Source organism: Physella acuta, unplaced genomic scaffold (genome assembly GCF_028476545.2).
Source record: "Physella acuta isolate Inbredline_101_S28 unplaced genomic scaffold, ASM2847654v3 ptg000017l, whole genome shotgun sequence".
Classification (NCBI taxonomy): Eukaryota; Metazoa; Mollusca; class Gastropoda; family Physidae; genus Physella; species Physella acuta.
In genome coordinates this window covers 3179271-3206925 of record NW_026731537.1, presented here as the reverse complement: position 1 = coordinate 3206925, position 27655 = coordinate 3179271, and the positions used below count along the sequence as shown (strand labels likewise).

The window sequence follows — 27655 nt, the reverse complement described above, 5'->3', positions numbered from 1 at the left end:
CAAGAAGGGCAATTGAAAGAAATAAACGTCGGAGGGTGTGAGAAAGATAAAAAACCCCACTTAAATGTTTATTTTCTAGTAACACTAAAAGCCAATGGGGAAATAAATGCTTGAAATGAAAAAATAAAATCCGATCGTAAGTTGACCTATTCATTGATTTCTCAAGTCCTCGGTAAAAACTGCATTAGAAGGGTCTCGTTACACCTAACTCTTCTGCACTTGGTGTTAAGGTCAGATAAATCTTTGAGATATTTTTTTTTTAATTATAATTGTTACAACTCCACAACTTCAACATTTAAGATAAACTCGCAATTGCTGTTTGAATATAAGGGACGTATCCGCCATTTTGTTCAATCGGAACCACTTCCGGTGTCAAGAATATCATCGGCGTCCTTGCTGAGCTTCTTGCACCGGTCCATCAAGGGGTTTCTGACTCTGACGGAGTCGAGCGGCAGGACGCTGGAGGTTGTCGACGCCATGGAGTTGAACCTCTCGCTCAGCCTCGAGACGGCTGTACTCCGGCGCTTCTGGTCGCGGCTGTTCTGGAGCTGTTTGGACTGGAGCTGCTGCATTCGTCTCTCTCGTAGACTTTGTGGTGGGCCTCGGCACTGTGGGGGTAGCGAGGGGGGTGGTGGGGACAGTTTTAGTAGTAATATATATATATATATATATATATATATATATATATATATATATATATATATATATAAGCCTATACCATATTACATATGATATATTATTACAGATTAAATTACACTCATAAATATTATTAATCTCTTACCTGAAACACTCTAAGAAATGCCTCTCTAAATTTTTTATTCATGAAACAGTAGGTGATAGGGTTACAACATGAAGAAAAGTAACTGAGCAGGTGAAACAGAGTTTTGGTCAGGGGCGTCACAATCTGTCATAAGAAAAAAAAATATTTGTTAATTCTGTGTTTTCTACGTGCTCTAATTTCTTAGATTCAAATTTTCTTATTCTTAGCCACAATCTTATGCCTAAAATTAGATGACATTAATTTAACAGCAAACATTTTATATGCGGTCTTATTCAAATTATTACAACGAGCCGACCCGCGGTGTATCATACGCCGCTATTTAGTTGTTGTTTTTTCTACTTTTCAGTAATTCATAATTTGTGAATTCGACAGTACCAATGCTGCCCCTCGTGAAAGCAGCCTCCTCTTCTAAGTTTAAAATCGTTTCAAACTAAATTATCTGCCCCTAATAGCCGTCACCAAACCCGACTCTGCTTGTAAACATTTGGCGTGAACCACAGCTCACAAGACCATGTGAGGGGGGTGGGGGTGGTAGCTATAGAGAGGAAGAGAGGGGACTGCAAGGCGCGCTTGCAGCTTGTTTTCTAACGTCTCCCAGAAGAGAATTATATATATATAGATTATCACATATTTTTCTCAAACACTGTTTACAATCAATAACTCATATATTTATTTAGATTCCACTCACTTTATTATTAAAAACTGATTATCTTTTGCTAACGTCATCAATGAAACTTACAATTAATTTCATGCATGTTTTAAACCACCACAAAAGTTACATCATCTTCTGTTGTTATATAATCTTTGGCTAGCCTACAGCTGTTGTCTCCCCCACTTTCACGTATTTTTTTTTCTTTAGCGAGTGAAAAACTCGCCGAAATCTTGGATTGTCTCCCATATTATCTTCTACTTGGCACGAAACATCAATTGTCTCCCTCTTGAGACCCTTCTAACTCTAACGATCTCAATCGATCTTTAATTAAACACGTTGTAATTTAATTTATCTTAACTTTTTTAACTACTCCCGGACTTTCAAAATTTGAAATGACCCATCAAGATTATAGACCCCCCCCCCCCCACCCCACAAGCACCTCTCTACTCACCAGCTGGGCAAACTTCTCACGGAATGCCATCCACGTCAGAAAGATATACACCCAGGTCCTGCAGATAGCAACATCCCTCTCTACCCCCACTCCCCCACATCCTCACCCCTCACCTTCATCACACCCACCTGTTGAGCACTCTCCTCATGAAACGCTAGCCACGTCAGCACGATGTTGACCGGCGTCCAGCAAATGACACCATCCCCCCACACCACCCATAGCCTCCCACACCCCTACCCCCCCTCACCCCACCCCGACCCACCTGTTGAGCACTCTCCTCATGAAACGCCAGCCAGGTTAAAACGATGTATACCGGCGTCCAGCAGATGACGACCCCCCCCCCCCACCCCTACCTCCCCCTCCCCCCACCCCGACCTACCTGTTGAGCACTCTCCTCATGAAACGCCAGCCAGGTTAAAACGATGTATACCGGCGTCCAGCAGATGACGACCCCCCCCCCCCCACCCCTACCTCCCCCTCCCCCCACCCCGACCTACCTGTTGAGCACTCTCCTTATGAAACGCCAGCCAGGTTAAAACGATGTATACCGGCGTCCAGCAGATGACGACCCCCCCCCCCCCCACCCCTACCTCCCCCTCCCCCCACCCCGACCTACCTGTTGAGCACTCTCCTTATGAAACGCCAGACACGTTAAAACGATGTAGACCGGCGTCCAGCAGATGACGACACCACCCCACCCCCTCTCACCCCCCACCCCTACCTCCCCCCCCCTTCCCCCTCCACCCCAACCCACCTGTTGAGCACTCTCCTCATGAAACGCTAGCCAGGTCAGCACGATGTAGACCGGCGTCCAGCAGATGACGACACCACCCCACCCCCTCTCACCCCCCACCCCTACCTCCCCCCCCCCACCCCCACCCCCCTTCCCCCTCCACCCCAACCCACCTGTTGAGCACTCTCCTCATGAAACGCCAGCCAGGTCAGCACGATGTAGACGGGCGTCCAGCAGATAAAGAACTCGAGGACGACGACAAACAACATCCGTATGACGCGCATCTTGTTCTGACGGATCTTCTCGGGGTTGCTGTGACGTATCCGGTTCGGCACGGACCTCCGTGACTTCCGGCCTGTAGGTGGCGTTGTTATCGTCCCTGGCGAGGACAATAAAGGATAATTAATTACGATTTGATTACTTTCCATATTTAAAATATTAAATGGATAAGAAAGTATTTTTCTTATAATCTGAAAGTTAAGTAGGCATTAAGAGTATAAGACTATGGCGAGATTAGCAATGCTTTGGCCGATCGCTACCATATCGTAATCTGCTAGTTAAATTCGACATTGCCTTCTTCTAGGTCTGTCCTGTTTCCAAAGTTCAACCCAATACTTAAGATCAATAACATCCTACTAAATCTTAAGAAACCACCTCTAAATGTCAACCATTTACCTCTAAATGTCAACCATCCACCTCTAAATGTCATGTCAACAATCCACCTCTAAATGTCAACCATCCACCACTAAATGCCAACCACCCACCTCTAAATGTCAACCATTCACCACTAAATGTCAACCATCCACATCTAAATGTCAACCACCCACCTCTAAATGTCAACCACCCACCTCTAAATGTCAACCATCCACCTCTCAATGTCAACCATCCACCTCTCAATGTCAACCATCCACATCTAAATGTCAACCATCCACCTCTAGATGCCACCAATCCACCTCTAAATGTCAACCATCCACCTCTAGAAGCCACCAATCCACCACTAGATGTCACCCATCCACCTCTAGAAGCCACCAATCCACCACTAGATGTCACCCATCCACCACACACTCCACCAATTCACTGCTCACGTCCACCACTGACCTGCACGTGAAATGTTTTTTGGCGGGGTGATGGTACCCGAGCAGGAGTAGCTCGTGTCAGTAGAGGTGAAGGACGACACGCTCCGGTAGGAGTCACGGTTCAATAGGCGCAGCTCGATCGTCCGGTAGTTCTTCAGGACAAAGTTGTCGCCTGCAAGTGGACAAATAGGTGTTAGAAGATTGGGGGTAGGGGGGTTGGGGTGGGGGTGAGGACAAAGTTGTCGCCTGCAAGTGGACAAATAGGTGTTAGAAGATTGGGGGTAGGGGGGTGGGTGGGGGTGAGGACAAAGTTGTCGCCTGCAAGTGTGGACAAACAGGTGTTAGAAGATTGGGGGTAGGGGGGTTGGGGTGGGGGGTGAGGACAAAGTTGTCGCCTGCAAGAGTGGACAAACAGGTGTTACAAGACTGTAGGGTGGGGGTGGGGTAGTTCTTCAGGACAAAGTTGTCGCCTGCAAGTGGAAAAATAGGTGTTAGAAGATTGTGAGGTGAGGGGGGGGGGTGAGGGCAAAGTTGTCACCTGGAAGCGTGGGAGGTTGGTTCGAGGGGGGGGGGGGGTAAAAACGGCATCATGTTAAGTCATGAAGTAAACAACCAATCACATTTCAACTTTTGTACAAGACCATTAGCTTGATCCAAACTCTTCTGTTTTAAATATGTGATGCTACATCGTCAAATCCTATTTTTATCGATTGTTTTCCCTGGCAATTTTAGAAAGCGATCTGCTTGTATTATCGTGTAATTATCGCTTTTTTAAAAACGTATTTAAATGAATAAAGCAGAGCAAAGACTTTTGCGGTCAGATTTCAGTTTATTTTCGAGCTTCTCAGCCACCAGTTAGCTAAACCACCCGAACCACCCGAATCACCTAAACCACCCGAACCACCCTACCACCTAAACTACCCGAACCACCTAAACCACCTAAACCACCCGAACCACCCGAACCACCCGAACCACCCGAACCACCTAAACCACCCAAACCACACAAACCACCCAAACCACCTAAACCACCCGAACCAGTGTACCATGAACCACCGAGGGTTTCAATACGATGGCCACAGCTGTATTCTAACCGTGTGTATCATTCAAGTTCTTTCAATAATGCTCCAATCTAACCTATGTACACATACCCCGGTCTAACCTGCTGTGTTGTTGTTTTTTAATCCATTCAATTTATCACAAAACACAGCCAATCAATCGATTTGTTCTCCTATTCAATTGTTCTTGAAAATTTAGTTCTATAAAATTTTATCCCGGCCTGGGTTATTTTATTAACGTCACGTGACCGCTCTTATCGTTGTACAACATCACAAACAAAGCCACGCCCCCTCCCTAGAATAAAACATTGTCCAAAACCAATAATTTGACCCCCCCCCCCCCCCCCCCCCCATAGCCCAGGTTCTCGTGAAACTAACTTTGGCCACACAAGATTATTTGCAGCCAAACTAGACATTGTTAGCCAGAGTTTTACCGGAATCCGAAGTACATTTGACCCCGTTTACCTTGACTGTGTTCACCTTGACCCTATTCCATTTGACCTTGTTTACACTTATCTCTCGTTAGATTGACCTTGATAAAATTTTCACCTTGACCTTGTTTAGTTGCTGTATGATATATGTTAAGCATAGTGTCCCTTTGCTGTGGTATGTTGCTTGTGAACTTTGAAAAAGGAAATTTCTAGAATGACGGCATATCGAACAACAAGCAGCGCTGATTACATGCGTGTGCTTGCTGGGTCGCTAATCTGACCTGCGATGGAGGATCAGCGCAAATATTTGTCGAGGAAATATTTTTTGTCAAGCTGCGTCATGCAGCATTTTTTAATGAGAATATATTTTCTTGTTGTTGCAAAATCTTAATGATACAGCCCTAACAACATCAGGAGCTGCGTTGCTATCTATTATAGCAGGGGTCTCCAAACTACGGCCCGCGGGCCGGATGCGGCCCGCGAGATCCTCTCATCCGGCCCTCTGAGATCTTTTTGTCCACGGGAAAAAATGTTTGTTGGAGGTGGCTGAGGCAAAATTCAAAACAAACTGAAAATGTAGTATTTGGGTGCAAATACCATTGAAGCAAATGCGTCCGGTTGCCCAGCAAATGAACTCCTTAAAGACAAGTTAAAATAAGGGCGGGTGGGTTTTATAAGTATTTGTCCAAGGAAGACTTTCTTAATATTAAAAAAAATGTAGCTTTCAAATTTTGGAAGAACATACAAACTTTATCAAGAATGAAGTAGGCCTACGCGAAGAACAATTTGAGAACAAACTTGGACCTCGAGTGCGTTGTCGGTCCCCGACAGGGTTTCTTTCATACTTTATATATATATATATATATATATATATATATATATATATATATATATATATATATATATATATATATATATATATATATATATATATATATATATATATATATATATATATATGTGTGTGTGTGTGTGTGTGTGTGTGTGTGTGTGTGTATATATGTATGTATGTATGTATGTATGTATATATATATATATATATATATATATATATATATATATATATATATATATATATATATATATATATATTTCTATATAAATTAAACTCCTTTGGGGGGGGAGGGGGGGCTCCACCACCCCGAAGAGATGCCTGGAAGAAACTGGCCCCCGAACTATTTGATAGTTAATGCGGTCCTTGGGCTGAAAAGTTTGGAGACCTCTGTTTTATAGGATGATAAGTTGCCATGGTAATAAAGTCACGACGCAATAATCAATTAAGATGAATAGAAGCAAGACAAACATACTTAGTATGTAGCATCAGTCACTAGACCGTTAGGGTTAAAAGGCAAGTTGTGGGTGTACCGTTGATTTAAAAAGAGATTGAAGTAAAGGATTTTGTATGGAACACAAAACTTGTTGGCACTCTTTACGTTAACCCTATAGACATTAACCCTGAATGCCCTAATCCTCTAGGCATTAACCCTCTAGGCATTAACCCTCTAGGCATTAACCCTCTAGGCATTAACCCTCTAGGCATTAACCCTCTAGGCATTAACCCTCTAGGCATTAACCCTCTAGGCATTAACCCTCTAGGCATTAACCCTCTAGGCATTAACCCTCTAGGCATTAACCCTCTAGGCATTAACCCTCTAGGCATTAACCCTCTAGGCATTAACCCTCTAGGCATTAACCCTCTAGGCATTAACCCTCTAGGCATTAACCCTCTAGGCATTAACCCTCTAGGCATTAACCCTCTAGGCATTAACCCTCTAGACATTAATCCTCTAGACATTAACCCTCTAGACACTAACACTCTAGGCGTTAACCATCTAAATTTCAATTTTGAAGATTTATTTTCTTGATGAATTTAATGTCAATCTGTGTATGTAGAATTGTTAGAATGTATGTAAAAGTGCCGCACACATTCGAGAGTGCAAGCACGAGCTCATATCTAGAAAATATGTAGACGGTATGTAATGAAGACTCCCGTAAACTATGTGCTATACATCGCAGAAAGAAAGCTCCTGTTGGCTGAGATACTCGGCCAGCTCTGAGATATTAATCAAAGACACTGAAAGTCATCACGCACACAGAACCAAACGGAGTTATCCATCAAAGACACAGACGTGAAGAAATTGCCTTGTCATATTTTCTGAGGTCAGCGTGATCTTGGAGGATACTCTCACATACACACAGGTCTACACACAAACGCACACACACACACCGTCTCTCTTTACACGCACTCATTCATAAACACATGCGCACATGGGCATGTTACGATTATTTGTTCATTTGTCTGTGGGTATGTGGCTTTGTGTGTCTGTAATTGTAATTATTATTTAGCACTGTATTTAATATTATACTATCGGTTAATAGGTGGATGACATGGTCGAAAGATAGAGCATTTGGCTGTTGGTCCGAACGTCTCGAGTCTGGACCTCGGTTCGGACATGTGACTGTAGGACGTCCCTGAGTCCACCCAGCACCATGGTTACGTAACTTACCTTGGGGAAAGTGAAGGCAGCTGAGCACAGTGCTGTGCTGACCACACTATCCCTTCATATGCCGGATTCAACATATGAACTCTACTTCATCTGTCCAATGGAACGCCATGTCTAGAGACGAACTTTATCGGTAAATAGCCTACTTTGAAAGATCCAAAAGAATATTGATGAAGTTATGTTAATCCAGATTTATAACAACATTTATTCACGCTCGCCCAATCTGACCAATCGATCAGGTTTCGCTGCATATTTCAAGGGTTATTTGTCCTGTGAATAAAGATTAACGACCTTTTTTTAGCTGTGCGTCAAAACGAGTTTCTTACCCTGAAGAGAGTTGCGTCACCTGGTTCTATATAAAGTACTAGTAAAAACAAAGCGGGGAGGTAATTCTGGCGTCTACAATCATAGCGCTTTGTGCTGGCGGATCAGCGTGAAATATGGGAATGGACATAGGGCAATCATAGAAATCCCATTTCATATCACGAGACAAATGGGATCCGTAGGTTAGACGTGTGGAAGAGGAGAGGGGGGGGGGGCAGTAGGTTTAGCCAGTATTCTGCCAAAAATGGGATTACATCTGGTGGGGAGATTGACAAGTTTTGTGTATCTGGGATTAGGATTTGTATTGACAAGCTTTGTATATCTGGGATTAGGATTTGTATTGACAAGCTTTGTATATCTGGGATTAGGATTTGTATCGACAAGCTTTGTATATCTCGGATTAGGATTGGTATTGACAAGTTTTTCAAACGTAATCTTGAGGTGTGTATCATTTTTTTTCGTTAGTCCAGAATAATGCAGGCCTGTTTATAATTATTTGGCATTGTTAGACATTTTTAATTTAATTAAAACACAACTGACCTAGCTGATCTGTATGTCCAAAACTCAACAGACCTTTGGGGTCGTCCATAAATGACGTCACATTCATAGGGGAGGGGGGTCCGTAATTTAGTGACGGTGTGTGATGATGGGGAGGGGGGTTCAGAGGGTGTGACATCACACCTTTGCATTATATAAAAGCGATGTTAGAAAACGAGTTTTAGCCGCTATTAAGCGTTTTAAAAAACTGTTGACAGAGTTCAGACAAGATTTTGGAAAAAAATGTTTTTAGAAAAATTCAACTGCAATTTTGAGGGGGGGGGTTGTAGGCTGAGGTGTGACGTCATTTTAGGGGGGGTGGCTTTTTGTGACGATGTGTGACGGAGGGGAGGGGGGGAGGTAACAATCGTCAAAAAAGTCATTTATGGATGACCCACTTATATGAATGAAATGATTTTCCTTCAAGTCGAATTAAAAGCAGCCATTTTAGTTAAATTTAGAACTTCCTGAGCCAAACTCGGCCAAACTATTTTTTGAAGACATAACTCAACTGGTACTTGTGCAATCGAATTAGTTTGATGGCAGCATAATCCAGTAGTCGCCCTTGTTAAGCCAGTTGTCTGTCGTGCCCAATGTAAAAGCAGACAGGATCAATTTGGAGCTGATATTATTGAGTACATTGGACTGGTATAGGACAAAATCTAGCTAGACTTTCTCTAGTACATGGGGATTGTGGTAAAGATATGCGCCACTGACTGATGTTTATCTACCTAATGTAGGCCAACTCTTTGATAAACGTTAAAGTTTCTCATTTTTTTGTAACTGGATACAAAAAGTTTTAATAACAAGATCTTATCTAATAATGCACTAAAAGGGAGAAAATAGATTATTTTCTTTAAACATATATATCGTTATATTATGTATAGAATACCTTTAATAGAATTTATGAAGCGACCCACTCTTTTATTCTTAACTATGGTATTTAAAGAAAATCATTTATTTTTTCCCAAATACGAAAAAGTACGTACAAAACTTAATAGCGCAGTAAATAGTATTTTATATAGGAAATTTAAATTGATTATTTAAAAATTAATTAAGCATCCAATAAAGTAAAACTGAATGTCTGACTGCATCGTCGTTTAGTCTGGTCCATTAGAGTAATCAAGATTTCGCTCGCCAGTTTTGATCTATACAGATAAAAGACAAAAGTACGACAGACTGAGGAAGCAAGTTAATTAAACGCTTGTGAGAAAAAAATTGTAAATTTCAAAACCAAACTTCTATTACTTCTATATAATCATGCACTTAAATGGAGAAAATAAATGATTTTCTTTAAATACATAAATATACATTACCTCGGTGATATCGTGTAAACTTTGGGCGGCTCAGTGAGCCATTTTTTGGTAATCAACAGGGGTTATATATATATATATATATATATATATATATATATATATATATATATATATATATATATATATATATATATATATATATATATAAAGAGTGAGGAGAGAGAGAGAGAGAGAGAGAGGAGAGAGAGAGAGAGAGAAAGTGTATCTGACTTTGGTATTTCAGTTTAAATGACAACATTGAAATTTGTAGTTATTGTATTAGTTTGATAAGAACATATTTTACACCATACACTTTTCTTATGTTGAAAAATCTGTTCCCAACCACACTACTCTACGGCATAAAAGAAGTTATCTATAAAAGATAATGATGGACTTTTCCATTGATTGTTACATTTTCTCCCTTACCCCGAGGCACCATCGTCCCCTAACAAAAATACTTTAAACGGTACCATCAATACAAGTCCGGCTTTGTCCGCTAAAAATAAATGGACTCCCCGCAACACATTTATAAAATAGTTGGAAAAGAAATCGCGTAGAAAAACATGGCTATCGGATATTGAACGGTGGCCATTTTGTATTCCAAACAGGAAAGTTTGAGGATAACTAAGTCATAATGGGGCCCTAACTCTGGGACTATTTTCTCCGGGTGGATTGAGAAATCGCTCAAAAAATTATTTCATACGCCGTAACATTAAACTCGTTTTCTCTGTCTCTCTGTGTAGGAGAAAAATCGCGTTATTTTCGGGGGAGATTTAAAACTGGGAGTCGATTTTGTTACGTAATTTATTTCTATAAACAGGATAAAGTAGGGCGAATATCTTGGTCATCGCTTAAGTCTTTAACCGCTTTTTATCCGTCACTGAAGTCTTTAGAGGCCATTTGTTCTCATTTTGAGCTGTTTGTTCTGATCTAGTTTTTGAATCCAAAGGCGTCTGTAAGGTTTGTCCTTGTTGTTTCAAATAGTGTTTCTTCCACACGTTTTCTCCGGGGGGGGGGGGGCACTTGATAATTTCGAGGGGGGTGGGGCGTGGACAACATTTTTCCGGGGAGGAGGGGGGGGGCGAACGCTGGTAAAAGTTTGTTTTCTATATAAATTCCATTTTGTTCGGGGGGCGGTAGAGGTGTCTGAAAGAAACTCTGGATTCGAAGGTCAAAATTTTACTCAGATTTTCTTGCGGCAATGACCTTCTTGCTCCAAAGGAAAATGACCTTGCTATCCCATGGGTCAAATAGTGACCTTGCTGTCCCGATGGTCAAGTTTTGAGTTGTGAGATCCCTATCTTCGCCTTTTGTAGTCGCTGTGGTTTAGCCACACACACACCAGATGTGAGAGGTGTGTTTTTTATCTCAGCAATCGCCCAATTTGTCATCGTGTTGCCGACATCTAGCCGTCCGATTTGTACCTCACTTCTAGCCGTCCAGTGTGTTCATGTGTTGCCCTCATCTAGCCGTCCACTGTTTTCCTGTGTTGTCGACATCTAGCCGTTGCTCAGTTCAATCCGTCCAATGTGTTACTGTGTTGCTCTCATCTAGCCGTCCAATGTGTTGCTCAATTCTAGCCGTCCAGTGTGTTGCCGACATCTAGCCGTCCACTGTGTTTGTGTGTTGCTCACATCTGGCCGTCCACTGTCTGATAGTTAATGAGGAAAGTGTAGCACTCAATCGCCATGGACACAGGGGACAGAACTCTGGAACTGTAGAATGGAGTTGTCTGCCCGTTTGTTTAGTCGACACCTGGGTAGAAGGGATTCAGTGGTACTGGACGAAGGGGGGGGGGGGGGGGAGGGGGGTTAAGGTTTTAAGTGAGAGGGAGTTAGTGGGGCGTGAAATCAGGGGGGAGTAAGTTTATAGGGAGGGTTTTAATGAGGAGTGGATTAAGGGAATCAAGTCAGGGAGAGTTTTTTTTTAAGGGAGGGGGGGGGGGGATGAGTTCTGGGGGAATGAAATCAGGGGAGTGAATTAAGCGGGTTATTAAAGGGAAGTAATTGAATAGAGACTGACTAAGGAGTAAATTCTCTATTGTGGTGCTTTGAGTTTGAGTATACAAGTTTTGGCAGATCTGTGGGGTGCTGGGTGGTAGGGGAAAAGTATGCGGTCTGACGTATCGTTAGGCCGCTGGGGTGGGGCGAGTATAAGGTCCGGATTGATGACACGTCAAAACGTTCGTGGTCAGGGAATTCCCGATGATTGTGGTCAGGGAATTCCCGATGTGTGTGACCGAAATTGTTCCATCTCTCCCAATATCTTCTCGCGTTAGACAAGCATCCAAAAAAATAATATCCATTATTGTTATCCGTGGTTCGTTTATCTTTTCAATATTTCCATAATATTAAGATATCATATTTTTCTATTAGCCTCGTTATGGTTATTTGTGGTCCGTCCATCAGCTATTTTCTTAATAAGAAAGTAGTTCCGATTCTCTACGCTACCAGAAAGTAGCCCCGATTTTCTACAACAGAAAGTAGTTCCTATTCTCTGCGCTATGATAAAGTAGTCCCAATCATCTACGCTATCAGAAAGTTATCCCAATTGTCTACGCCATGAGAAAGTAGTTCCTATTCTCTGCGCTATGAGAAAGTAGTCCAAATTATCTACGCTATCAGAAAGTCATCCCAATTGTCTACGCCATGAGAAAGTAGCCCAAGATAGATCTCTACCCATCAAGTATCCATGTACCATGTTGCTGTTTGGGTTTTTATAAACATCCCAGCCAATGTTAGACATTGGGACCAGACCCCCTCAGTGTTAGATATTCAAGCCTGACCCCCTCAGGTATTCAAGCCTGACCCCCTCAGTGTTAGATATTCAAGCCTGACCCCCTCAGGTATTCAAGCCTGACCCCTCAGATATTCAAGCCTGACCCCCTCAGATATTCAAGCATGACCCCTCAGATATTCAAGCCTGACCCCCTCAGATATTCAAGCCTGACCCCCTCAGATATTCAAGCCTGACCCCTCAGATATTCAAGCATGACCCCTCAGATATTTAAGCCTGACCCCCTCAGGTATTCAAGCCTGACACCCTCAGGTATTCAAGCCTGACCCCCTCAGATATTCAAGCCTGACCCCCTCAGATATTCAAGCCTGAACCCTCAGATATTCAAGCCTGACCCCTCAGATATTCAAGCCTGACCCCCTCAGATATTCAAGCATGACCCCTCAGATATTTAAGCCTAACCCCCTCAGATATTCAAGCCTGACCCCCTCAGATATTCAAGCATGACCCCTCAGATATTCAAGCCTGACCCCCTCAGATATTCAAGCATGACCCCTCAGATATTCAAGCATGACCCCTCAGATATTCAAGCCTGACCCCTCAGATATTTAAGCCTAACCCCCTCAGGTATTCAAGCCTGACCCCCTCAGATATTCAAGCATGACCCCTCAGATATTTAAGCCTAACCCCCTCAGGTATTCAAGCCTGACCCCCTCAGATATTCAAGCATGACCCCTCAGATATTTAAGACTGACCCCCTCAGGTATTCAAGCCTGACCCCTCATATATTCAAGCCTGACCCCCTCAGATATTCAAGCCTGAACCCTCAGGTATTCAAGCCTGACCCCCTCAGATATTCAAGCCAGACCCCCTCAGATGTTCAAGCCAGACCCCCTCAGGTATTCAAGCCTGACCCCCTCAGATATACAAGATATTCGGACTCAAAAACCAGCCACATCTGCTGACCCAATAAAGTCCTTTGATGTTCCAAGTATCCCTTACTTTAATTCAGGGGTCTCCAAACCAAAGTCCTCTCATCCGGCCCGCGGAGATCTTTTTGTCTAAGGAAAAATCGTTTGTTGGTGATGGTTGAGGAACTTTGCCCAGAGAAATCAAAGACATGCCTGGAAGAAACCGGCCCCCAAACTGAAATTTGATAGTTAATGTGGCCCTCGGTCTGAAAAGTTTGGAGACCCCTGCTTTAATTGGATGTCTTGATGTGTTGATCCGATGATGCTTAAATTTCCGTGGTTATTGTTTTAACTAATTTTTTAAATTAGATGAAGTTTTTAATGTTTAATTTAACGTTTACCTGAATATACTGTAACATCATATGAGGGTTTTATTGGGCCACAAGATGGAGCCGTAAAGCAGTTTTAAACCAAGAAGTTTGGAGCTTGGAGCTTAGGAACGTGCATGGGCCAAATGTGAGTCTTGATGTAAAGATGTGTGGGTCATGATGTAAAGGTGTGTTGGTCATGGTGTAAAGGTGTATGGTGTGGGTCATGATGTAAAGGTGTGTGAGTCATGATGTAAAGGTGTGTGAGTCATGATGTAAAGGTGTGTGGGTCATGATGTAAAGGTGTGTGGGAGATGGTGTAAATGTGTGTGGGTCATGATGTAAAGGTGTGTGGGTCATGATGTAAAGGTGTGTGGGTCATGATGTAAAGGCGTGTGGGTCATGATGTAAAGGTGTGTGGGTCATGATGTAAAGGCGTGTGGGTCATGATGTAAAGGAGTGTAAATCATGAGGTAAAGGTGTGTGGGTCATGATGTAAAGGCGTGTGGGTCATGATGTAAAGGCGTGTGGGTCATGATGTAAAGGTGTGTGGGTCATGATGTAAAGGTGTGTAAATCATGAGGTAAAGGTGTGTAAATCATGAGGTAAAGGTGTGTGGGTCATGATGTAAAGGCGTGTAAATCATGAGGTAAAGGTGTGTAAATCATGAGGTAAAGGTGTGTGGGTCATGATGTAAAGGTGTGTAAATCATGAGGTAAAGGTGTGTGGGTCATGATGTAAAGGCGTGTGGGTCATGATGTAAAGGTGTGTGGGTGATGGTGTAAATGTGTGTGGGTCATGATGTAAAGGTGTGTGGGTCATGATGTAAATGTGTGTGGGTCATGATGTAAAGGTGTGTAAATCATGAGGTAAAGGTGTGTGGGTCATGATGTAAAGGTGTGTAAATCATGAGGTAAAGGTGTGTGGGTCATGATGTAAAGGTGTGTAAATCATGAGGTAAAGGTGTGTGGGTCATGATGTAAAGGCGTGTGGGTCATGATGTAAAGGTGTGTAAATCATGAGGTAAAGGTGTGTGGGTCATGATGTAAAGGCGTGTGGGTCATGATGTAAAGGTGTGTGGGTCATGATGTAAAGGTGTGTGGGTGATGGTGTAAATGTGTGTGGGTCATGATGTAAAAGTAGTATATTAGGTCGCTTTTGGACCGCATTTTTGGCGGAGGAGCGGATGCGGATGCGCAAAGGTTATATAGTAAAATACTCGGAGGAGCTGCCGCAGCCTGCCGCAAAGAGATATAGTAAAATACTACGCCAACTGCCGGAGGAGTGTACGCCAACTGCCGGAGGAGCGGATGCGGATGCGCAAAGACATATAGTAAAATACTACGCCAACTGGGGTTGGCGGAGGAGTGAAGGGTGAGTCACCTTTTGGTGACCTTGTGACGTAATCATTGACCTTGTGACGTAATCATTGACCTTGTGACGTCATCATTGACCTAGTTACGTAATTTTAATGCGTTTTTTAATGAGTTTTAATGAGTTTTAAAAATTTTAATTAATTTTTTGACCTAGTTACATAATTTTAATGTGTTTTTATTACGTAATTGTTTAATTTGTTTGTTTACTTGTTGTTTAATTTAATTACTTTGTTTATATTGTGTAATTTTTATTAACGAGTTACGTAATTTAATTACTTTGTTTACTTGTTTAATTATTTTTATTGACGAGTTACGTAATTTGATTTTAATTTTGTTTATTTTAAATTGTTTAATTACTTTGTTTATATTTCTTTTCTTTGATGTATGGTATTTAAAATAAAAGACACTGTTTATTTGAATGTATGTATGTTTTAAATAAAAGACTAACACTAGCATGTACTAGAACAGTCTTTGTATAGGGACCATTCTCCAACACAACGAACGTTACAAAAATAGAACATCCATTAAAGATAACGATCAGCCACAGCTGTTACGTATCGACCCGCCCGCGAAGTTTTCTCACCGCTGCCCGTTTAATGGGAATGTATCGATCGCACCCACGGGCCATCACACCTAATTAATTTGGTCACGCCTCGTGGGTTTATGTGTTGTTCACTAAAGCGAACACAGCAGGGGGTATGGTAATTAATCTGAAGAGCTAAGTGGTTAACCGCAAACCCACCGTTAAGTGTGGGAACACCTGTTACCACTTTCATTGATTTTTCCCCCCGGTTGGGTCCCGTGCTTTTCACTAACAGTTATACGGACAGTATCATAGGTTTTTCATCGAGTACAGAAATAGTATTGATCGACCCGTGTCTAGTCTATGTACCCATTAACCAACTGTGCAACAACTGTTGCGCGACCACAGCATAGGATCTGGTAATTAACGCGAAGCCATTAAGGACTTTGGTTGTAACTATTCGCTTATAGCGAGGGTCAGCGAAAACAAAATATATTTAAGGGTTGGAATTTTCTTTCAACCACCGTTAAGTCAGGTTTGAGACGAAACGAAGTCTCGGTAGGTTCGTGTTTTTTAATGGGCGACAGGGCGACTTGGTGCGTTGGTACGTAGGTATGCGGGGTAGACATGTTTTTACAAGTCTGGAAAAGTAATTACGTTTTTTATGACCGTTCCGATTTTCTTTTGATCTGACCACCATTTGACCACACTGAGCCAGATAAATTTAACAAATGTTCAATACATAGTCGCTTATAGTAACATGGGTGAGGGGTGTAAGCAGGCGGGTGACGGTGTGAACAGGTGATTGAAGGGTGAGCACGTAGGTGAAGGGGTGAGCAGGTCGGTGAAGGGGACAGGAGTAGGAGTAAAGGATATATAGTAAAAGATTCCACCACCTAAGTGAGGTGGCTTTTAATTTTAATTTTTAATTTTATTTTTTTCATCATCTGTTAACTTTAAGGTTCTATAACTCTATATATTTAAATACATTTTTTGATTAAAATGAGTTTACTCCCCCTAACGTAAGCACATGTAAAGAGGGGTTTCCTATAGATCTGTAATGAATTAGGCCTTTTTGACTATGACTTGTTGCCCAGGTGTTGACATGATACACTTTTTTGAGATACATGTACACACACACACACACACACACACACACACATGCGCGCGCGCGCGAAATTCATACTAGGTCGGTAAAGGCGGAGAGAACTTATAGGTATACATTATCATGGCGACAACAAAAGCGACCCTTATTTTATTTACATGAAAGCGTGTTTTCCAAAATGTGTCACCATGCCGTTGTCATTTTCGCAGGGGGGTTTAGTTTAAGTGCACCTCGTGCACGTTTGTTTACAATTTAAAAGGCGTGTCGCATGTCTTCCCTAGTAGAGAAACGAGAGGAAAGACAACTGTTCTAAAATTAGAACAGCCTTGTTTACAGCCACGAGTATCGTCCCTTGTGAACAAAATCGCGTCAGAATCCTTAACTAAACATTCAATTTCTTTAACAAGTTAAAAAATAATTTAGGAAGAAAAGGGTTAACAACATTAGACGCCACCCTTTTTTGATTACTGTGACGACAAGGCACAATACACTTTTGTATTTTATGTCTCAAGTAGAGGGGTGGGATATTTTTTCTTTGTAAGAGTCTTGTAAACAATGGGTAGACGATGTGATTACTAAGTAAGAGGGGAGAGAACGGGGTTTGCATCGCGATATTTGAAAACATGGCGATGTTTAACCTCCACCAAACAAGGCAATGAACCTAGAAGGAAGACGAATATATATCTTAGTCTTGCAGCAGATTACCTTCCCATGTTCGCTTTAGTATTACAGTTTTCATCAAGCTTCTTTTTTACTTGAACTTCTTTAATTTAAGAAGGTTTACTTATACATAAGACATTACGTCTAATGACAATTTTTTATTTTTACCAATCAATGTATTTTGGTTTTCTATATCTTGCATTGTCATCTTAATTTTTGATCACCTTAGTAAAAATTTGCTTAAGATTATAAACTTCAAGTTTTAAAAAACATCAACGTTATAGTACGTCGTGTCAAATGACACACCGTTTAAAATGTCTACATTTAAAGTTCATCGATATAATGACGTAAAAACTAAATATGATATGACGTTAGCATACATATCATTCAATCTAATCACTCTAAAGTACAAATCAATAATTTTTATTGATTAAGGGGCTGGGTGAGTTATTTTTATCACTATTCACCCTTCCCCTACCCTTTGTCCGCAACCCCTTTCCCCTTCTCCCATCCCTAACCTCAATACCAACCGATAGATACACAGACCGTACCACTACCCATTCTATTCCATTAAAGAGACAAAGGATATATGACAATCCTACAGACAAATATTTATTCAACTAATATCACAACTCCTAGACACTACTTCAACAGACTGAGATATGTAACTTGTAGACACCACGCCTCGTTGAATATCTCTTGCATCGTACCTACATCGACAACTTTGTCCACCATACTCGCCCTCGTTCCAAAACAACCGAAAGATAAACAGACTGTACGTCTACCCACACTATTACTTGGACAGACAAAAGACAAAGTAACAGACAAACTTGTATCTGTATTCAACTAATGTTACAAGTGACAACGTTCCCATCCAACTCTGAAACATCCATGGCCCAATTTCGAAACCAGCCTCATTGAAAACTCCCCTGACCTTAGTTTAACTTTGCCTCACCGATTCCAAAACACTCCTGTACCAAACACCCATGCACCAACTTTGAAACCTGTCTTGTTGAAAACAAAGACCGTCCCACTCTAGTGTAAACTCTAACCCAACCAACTCCGAAACAGGGATGGTCCCCGTTTGAAACACGCCTCGGTGAAACCCAAACTCCCCCGACGCTAGTTTAAACTCTTCCCTCATCACTTCAAAAACATCCCTGTACCAACTTTGAAACACACCTCGGTGAAACCCAAACTCCCCCGACGCTAGTTTAAACTCTACACCAATCGATTCCAAAACATGCCTGTAACAACTTTGAAACCGGCCTCGGTGAAAACAAAAACCATCCCACCGTAGTATAGACTCGGCCCCTAACACTTCCAAAACATGCATGTACTAACTTTGAAACCACCCTCGGTGAAAACTTCACCGACCCTAGTATGGACTCTACACCGACCGATTCCAAAACATACATGTTCCGAGTTCAAAACCAACCTTCACCGACACTAGTATGAACTCGGCTACCAACAATTCCTAAACATGTATGTTCCAAGTTCAAAACCAACCTTCACCGACACTAGTATGAACTCGGCTACCAACAATTCCCAAACATGCCTGTAACAACTTTGAAACCGGCCTCGGTGAAAACAAAAACCATCCCACCGTAGTATAGACTCGGCCCCTAACACTTCCAAAACATGCATGCACTAACTTTGAAACCACCCTCGGTGAAAACTTCACCGACCCTAGTATGGACTCTACACCGACCGATTCCAAAACATGCATGTTCCGAGTTCAAAACCAACCTTCACCGACACTAGTATGAACTCGGCTACCAACAATTCCTAAACATGTATGTTCCGAGTTCAAAACCAACCTTCACCGACACTAGTATGAACTCGGCTACCAACAATTCCTAAACATGCATGTTCCGAGTTCAAAACCAACCTTCACCGACACTAGTATGAACTCGGCTACCAACAATTCCCAAACATGCATGTACCAACTTTGCAACCTGCCTCAGTGCTAACAAAACTCCCCGACCCTAGTATGAACTCGACTGCCGATTCCAAAACATGCATGTTCCGAGTTCAAAACCAACCTCGGTGAAAACTTCACCGACCCTAGTATGAAGACGGCCCCTAACAATTCCAAGGATGCATGTACGACCTTCGAAACCACCCTCGGTGTAACCAAAACACCTCCGTCCCTAGTGTAAACTCTGCCGCATCCAACTCCTAAACATGCATGGTCCGAGTTCAAAACCAACCTCGGTGAAAACTCCCACGACTCTCGTATAAACTCTCTACCTATCAATTCTAAAACATGGATGTACCAACTTCGAAACATCCCTCTGTGTTAGCAAAACTCCCCCGACCCTACTATAGGCTCGACCCCTAACAATTCCAAAACATGTATGGTCTAGCTTCGAACCCTACCTCGGTGAAAACGTCACCGACTCTAGTATGAACGGAGCCCCTACCCAACTCCAAACCTTCCCTGCGCACCCGAATAAAAATAACTCACCCAGCCCCTTAATCAATAAAAATTATTGATTTGTACTTTAGAGTGATTAGATTGAATGATATGTATGCTAACGTCATATCATATTTAGTTTTTACGTCATTATATCGATGAACTTTAAATGTAGACATTTTAAACGGTGTGTCATTTGACACGACGTACTATAACGTTGATGTTTTTTAAAACTTGAAGTTTATAATCTTAAGCAAATTTTTACTAAGGTGATCAAAAATTAAGATGACAATGCAAGATATAGAAAACCAAAATACATTGATTGGTAAAAATAAAAAATTGTCATTAGACGTAATGTCTTATGTATAAGTAAACCTTCTTAAATTAAAGAAGTTCAAGTAAAAAAGAAGCTTGATGAAAACTGTAATACTAAAGCGAACATGGGAAGGTAATCTGCTGCAAGACTAAGATATATATTCGTCTTCCTTCTAGGTTCATTGCCTTGTTTGGTGGAGGTTAAACATCGCCATGTTTTCAAATATCGCGATGCAAACCCCGTTCTCTCCCCTCTTACTTAGTAATCACATCGTCTACCCATTGTTTACAAGACTCTTACAAAGAAAAAATATCCCACCCCTCTACTTGAGACATAAAATACAAAAGTGTATTGTGCCTTGTCGTCACAGTAATCAAAAAAGGGTGGCGTCTAATGTTGTTAACCCTTTTCTTCCTAAATTATTTTTTAACTTGTTAAAGAAATTGAATGTTTAGTTAAGGATTCTGACGCGATTTTGTTCACAAGGGACGATACTCGTGGCTGTAAACAAGGCTGTTCTAATTTTAGAACAGTTGTCTTTCCTCTCGTTTCTCTACTAGGGAAGACATGCGACACGCCTTTTAAATTGTAAACAAACGTGCACGAGGTGCACTTAAACTAAACCCCCCTGCGAAAATGACAACGGCATGGTGACACATTTTGGAAAACACGCTTTCATGTAAATAAAATAAGGGTCGCTTTTGTTGTCGCCATGATAATGTATACCTATAAGTTCTCTCCGCCTTTACCGACCTAGTATGAATTTCGCGCGCGCGCGCATGTGTGTGTGTGTGTGTGTGTGTGTGTGTGTACATGTATCTCAAAAAAGTGTATCATGTCAACACCTGGGCAACAAGTCATAGTCAAAAAGGCCTAATTCATTACAGATCTATAGGAAACCCCTCTTTACATGTGCTTACGTTAGGGGGAGTAAACTCATTTTAATCAAAAAATGTATTTAAATATATAGAGTTATAGAACCTTAAAGTTAACAGATGATGAAAAAAATAAAATTAAAAATTAAAATTAAAAGCCACCTCACTTAGGTGGTGGAATCTTTTACTATATATCCTTTACTCCTACTCCTGTCCCCTTCACCGACCTGCTCACCCCTTCACCTACGTGCTCACCCTTCAATCACCTGTTCACACCGTCACCCGCCTGCTTACACCCCTCACCCATGTTACTATAAGCGACTATGTATTGAACATTTGTTAAATTTATCTGGCTCAGTGTGGTCAAATGGTGGTCAGATCAAAAGAAAATCGGAACGGTCATAAAAAACGTAATTACTTTTCCAGACTTGTAAAAACATGTCTACCCCGCATACCTACGTACCAACGCACCAAGTCGCCCTGTCGCCCATTAAAAAACACGAACCTACCGAGACTTCGTTTCGTCTCAAACCTGACTTAACGGTGGTTGAAAGAAAATTCCAACCCTTAAATATATTTTGTTTTCGCTGACCCTCGCTATAAGCGAATAGTTACAACCAAAGTCCTTAATGGCTTCGCGTTAATTACCAGATCCTATGCTGTGGTCGCGCAACAGTTGTTGCACAGTTGGTTAATGGGTACATAGACTAGACACGGGTCGATCAATACTATTTCTGTACTCGATGAAAAACCTATGATACTGTCCGTATAACTGTTAGTGAAAAGCACGGGACCCAACCGGGGGGAAAAATCAATGAAAGTGGTAACAGGTGTTCCCACACTTAACGGTGGGTTTGCGGTTAACCACTTAGCTCTTCAGATTAATTACCATACCCCCTGCTGTGTTCGCTTTAGTGAACAACACATAAACCCACGAGGCGTGACCAAATTAATTAGGTGTGATGGCCCGTGGGTGCGATCGATACATTCCCATTAAACGGGCAGCGGTGAGAAAACTTCGCGGGCGGGTCGATACGTAACAGCTGTGGCTGATCGTTATCTTTAATGGATGTTCTATTTTTGTAACGTTCGTTGTGTTGGAGAATGGTCCCTATACAAAGACTGTTCTAGTACATGCTAGTGTTAGTCTTTTATTTAAAACATACATACATTCAAATAAACAGTGTCTTTTATTTTAAATACCATACATCAAAGAAAAGAAATATAAACAAAGTAATTAAACAATTTAAAATAAACAAAATTAAAATCAAATTACGTAACTCGTCAATAAAAATAATTAAACAAGTAAACAAAGTAATTAAATTACGTAACTCGTTAATAAAAATTACACAATATAAACAAAGTAATTAAATTAAACAACAAGTAAACAAACAAATTAAACAATTACGTAATAAAAACACATTAAAATTACGTAACTAGGTCAAAAAATTAATTAAAATTTTTAAAACTCATTAAAACTCATTAAAAAACGCATTAAAATTACGTAACTAGGTCAATGATGACGTCACAAGGTCAATGATTACGTCACAAGGTCAATGATTACGTCACAAGGTCACCAAAAGGTGACTCACCCTTCACTCCTCCGCCAACCCCAGTTGGCGTAGTATTTTACTATATGTCTTTGCGCATCCGCATCCGCTCCTCCGGCAGTTGGCGTACACTCCTCCGGCAGTTGGCGTAGTATTTTACTATATCTCTTTGCGGCAGGCTGCGGCAGCTCCTCCGAGTATTTTACTATATAACCTTTGCGCATCCGCATCCGCTCCTCCGCCAAAAATGCGGTCCAAAAGCGACCTAATATACTACTTGTAAAGGTGTGTGGGTCATGATGTAAAGGTGTGTGGGTCATGATGTAAAGGTGTGTGGGTGATGGTGTAAATGTGTGTGGGTCATGATGTAAAGGTGTGTGGGTCATGATGTAAAGGTGTGTGGGTGATGGTGTAAATGTGTGTGGGTCATGATGTAAAGGTGTGTGGGTCATGATGTAAAGGTGTGTGGGTCATGATGTAAAGGTGTGTGGGTGATGGTGTAAATGTGTGTGGGTCATGATGTAAAGGTGTGTGGGTCATGATGTAAAGGTGTGTGGGTCATGATGTAAAGGTGTGTGGGTGATGGTGTAAATGTGTGTGGGTCATGATGTAAAGGTGTGTGGGTCATGATGTAAAGGTGTGTGGGTCATGATGTAAAGGTGTGTGGGTCATGATGTAAAGGTGTGTGGGTGATGGTGTAAATGTGTGTGGGTCATGATGTAAAGGTGTGTGGGTCATGATGTAAAGGTGTGTGGGTGATGGTGTAAATGTGTGTGGGTCATGATGTAAAGGTGTGTGGGGCATGATGTAAAGGTGTGTGGGTAATGATGTAATGGTGTGTGGGTGATGATGTAAAGATGTTTGTTATTCTGTATTAGTGTGTGGGTCATATTGTATATATTTGGGGGTCAGAATTATAAAGTCTGTGGGTCATGGTGATGACCTTGCAATACATTCATTTAAAAACTGTTGTTGCTGGAAAAGAAATCGAAAAAGTTTAAGTTAATGGAAGATTATTTGTTAATTAAGAAACAAAAGTAGAGACGTATTTTTGTAGAATTTAACAAAAAATTAACCCCAGTTTCGTGAAGTCCAGAGTTTCGATCATGAAATTGTTCGGGCAAGCAAACAAGTTAAACCTTTAAAGCCGCGGTGAATCCTGGGTACTTTTGTCACGTGGCTGATGACGTAACATTGTCTAATCCCGCACTTCGCGCCGAGGAAAAACAAAGCCTCAGGTGTGCGCGCGCATCAGGTCACAGGTGTGAGATCTGCCCAGACCGGATGTTCATTGTGTGCCATCCATTGTCTCAGAGCTTCCATCTTGTCTTGTAGCGACGCCGAATCTCTCTCGAGGTTGTGTATACAATTTTTATTCGCTTTATTCCCATTCATAAAGAAATGAATGTTAACAAAATATCCGGTTCTAAAAATAGATAAAACAAATTACCGATTTTTATACCCTTATCGTTCTAATTTTTTCTGTCCTGTCCATAAAAAGGTTCTCCCATAAAGCCGATATCAGGATGTGCATCATTTCTATTAATCCCAGATAACAAAAGTTTAAGGGGATATGGCTAATGTGCATGATTTCTATTTACTTTGAAGGGGATTGGGCTAAATATTGGTTGAAATATTGCAGGTCGACTTTTCTAAGCCTCGCCCGATTTTCATCACAAAGTGCATGACATCCTACTTATAACTGACATTCGTATGACTGACAGTTGTTGTTAATATATCATTATGATAACATTTTCGATATTTTAATAATACATACCGAATACCACAACTAAGTACTTTGGACATTTAACATACGAACTCTAGCTTTTTCATACGGTGATTGTTGAATGAAGAACTTTTAAAGCACCCAACGATTGTTAAATGACCCACTGATTGTGAAATGTCTGATTTTTAAAACGACCCATTTGTTTTGATTATTATCCATTGGCTAGGAATGATACTGTTACAGGGTCCGAACCTAATTACCAACCACATCACCAGTCACATCACCAACCACATCACCCACCACATCACCAGTCACATCACCAACCACATCACCAACCACATCACCAACCACATCACCAACCATATCACCAACCACATCACCAACCACACCACCAACCACATCACCAACCACATCACCAACCACACCACCAACCACATCACCAACCACACCCTACTTCTAGAGCCAACAGTTCACGAGTACCGCGAGGGCTACCTGATTGTTTGAAATTTTCAAGCACACTCCCCCCCCCCCCCAACCCCACCCTACATAACGGCCATGTTTCCTGTCCCCTTCCAGACTAGACCATCTCCTCCCAAGGGTCATGTTTTACCTGTCTAATAATGTCTGGTACCAGTCTCTTGTGCCGCCTGCAGGACTCTCCAATGGCTAGCTTTAGGGTCGTCGTCTGCTAGTTATCATTAAAACACTCGTATCTAAGGCTGCTGATAGAGGGGGGTAGGAGGGGGCTGGGGTAAGCCCTTGCTACCCTGATGATAATTGAAAAGTTCTCGCGGGCATTAAGGTGCTTACTTTATTCATAATTAAATCAACTTAACATAGTACGCATTTGTTTGTTAAATACATTTAAACTAAAACTTACAGAACATATATTTTAAAAATACAATTAAATAAAAAAAAGTCCAATGCTCTTTTAATCAGTTAATGAAATGTGCCCTATATTTACACTTGAAAGATAAAGCAAGGGCTACAACTCTAAACGAACAATCAACCCTAAAGGGCAGACAATACTTGCGAGTAAATTTCTCCAGAGACCAAGCTTCGCATTTGTCACGACATGGGAGGATAAAATGTACACAATGTTGGCTGGGTAAGGTGACCTTTTAGGGCCACGATTTTATGGTACATACACCGTTTTAGGGAGAATTTTGGGCCATAGTCTCATTGTCTCATAGTGTTTGTTGCAATCTTAGGGCCATAGTTTTATGGTACATTTTCTGTTTGTTATGGTTTAATGGTCACAATAGTATGGTACATCAGCTGTGTTTGTTGCAGTTTTAGAGCCATAGTTTTATGGTACATTTGCTTTATGTTTTGTTTTTAGGGCCACAATAATACGGTACATCAGCTGTTTAATGTTATAGTTTTAGAGACATAATTTTATGGTACATTTTCTGTTTGTTATAGTTTTAGGGCCACGATAGTATGGTACATCAGCTGTGTTTCTTGCAGTTTTTTGAGCCAGTTTTATGGTAAATTCGCAATATCAACAGAACACAAAATAACGAGAAGAGGCGGCTATAAATAGAAACTATGACGTATATAAAAAATGTGAAACACAAAAATAAAAACATCTCACTAGCGAAGTTAGCAGACTTTCTCACGCAAACAAGCGATGACAGGACGAAAAGGGCTTGATACGTAAGAAGCCATTTTTGAGAGCTGAATAATAAAAGATACGTTTTTATTTAACAAACAATACGGTAGTTGTTAAACGTCAACGTTATCCTCTAACAAAACGGACCATTTCTTTCAGCTGATTATGCTCTAATTAGATAATATAATGAATGTTTTAAACCTGCACCACGAGCTCCTCACGAGCATTTCACGCCTTCCCCCAATCAGCAGTAAGTGATGGGCGTGGCCTGTTTTAATTAGTTTTCTCGACCTTTCCCGTGTAGCATGTTAGATCTATCCCAGCGTTCCCAGGTGTCCATACATCCCGTGCCGTCTGTTGACGGCTTTATTTCATTAAACGGTTATCGTCTGCTCTTGTTTATGTGGCTGGGGTCAGACAAACTGATTTAAAAATGTTCTTTAGGCGAAAAAAAAAGTTATACGTTTTTTAAATTTTAATCTTACTTCACACTTGATCTTTGTCTCTTTTACAAACTCTAATTCTAACTTCGATGCTGCTAGAACCTATTACCCTATTCCAAATACTGTCTAAGTGCTGCAATATAATGAATGATACCCTTAATTATTTATTAATTAAAATTGGTTTCCCTCAAAAAATCCCTCACTAACAGATGAGCGTTAAACATATGCAGTACTCTGGTTCTGTGAGCTCAACAATGGCCGACTTCTAGGCCAATCAGAACAGATGAATATGAAATGTCACGTGGCAACCAACCAATGGAATATTTCGGCATTTGACAAAGATGAAATTACTGTCAATGAACAAACGATTCATTTGTTTCCGCCAGGGACCAATCAGGTCGATCGGGTCACGTATTGGTAGAGGCTGAGTGTGAATAGGCCGATAAGTTTAACGTTAGAGGCTAGAGTGTGAATAGGCCGATAAGTTTAACGTTAGAGGATAGAGTGTGAATAGGCCGATAGAGTGTAACGTTAGAGGCTAGAGTGTGAATAGGCCGATAAGTTTAACGTTAGAGGATAGAGTGTGAATAGGCCGATAGAGTGTAACGTTAGAGGCTAGAGTGTGAATAGACCGACCAAGTTTACTGCGTTCAGGTAAAGACGTTTATAAGGAAATGCTAAAAAAACAACAAGATATATATTATTTTTAAATTTTGTATCAGATTGATGGGAAAAACAGATATTATTATCAAATTATAAATGATAAAGGTCCAATCAGCAGTTGACTTACCATCAGCAATAGACTTACCAGTTGATTTACCATCAGCAATAGACTTATCATTAGCAGTTGACTTATCATTACCAGTTTACTTAGTTGACTTACCATTAGCAGGTACACCAAGGTCCAGACTTGACCTGACGTCGAAGATGAGTGCGTGCACGACGCGGCTGTAGGCGACGCTCATGATGATGACGGGCAGGACCAGGAGCGTCAGGTCCAGCAGCACGTTGTACGCCTGCTCCACGCGGGCGTTGGGCCAGACCTCACGGCACATGTGGGCGCCGTTACGGAGCAGCATGTGTTTCTGGAAGACGGCGACAGGTGTCATGAGAGCACCTGACAGAACCCAGCATACCACGATACACCTGGGGACAACAGGTGAGCTAAAGATACACCTGGGGACAACAGGTGA

General features: G+C 41.4%; 1 protein-coding gene across 1 annotated transcript; it reads right to left on the bottom strand.

Annotated features, from left to right (window-relative positions):
- Nucleotides 1–350: 350 nt before the first annotated feature.
- On the bottom strand, nt 351–27571 carry LOC131938826 (cholecystokinin receptor-like). Its single transcript, XM_059297034.1, has 5 exons — nt 27346–27571; nt 3716–3865; nt 2791–2996; nt 782–904; nt 351–608 (listed from the first exon to the last, which is right to left on the bottom strand). The coding sequence occupies exons 1-5, from the start codon at nt 27569–27571 to the stop codon at nt 351–353; spliced, it is 963 nt and encodes a 320-aa protein (XP_059153017.1).
- Nucleotides 27572–27655: the final 84 nt, after the last annotated feature.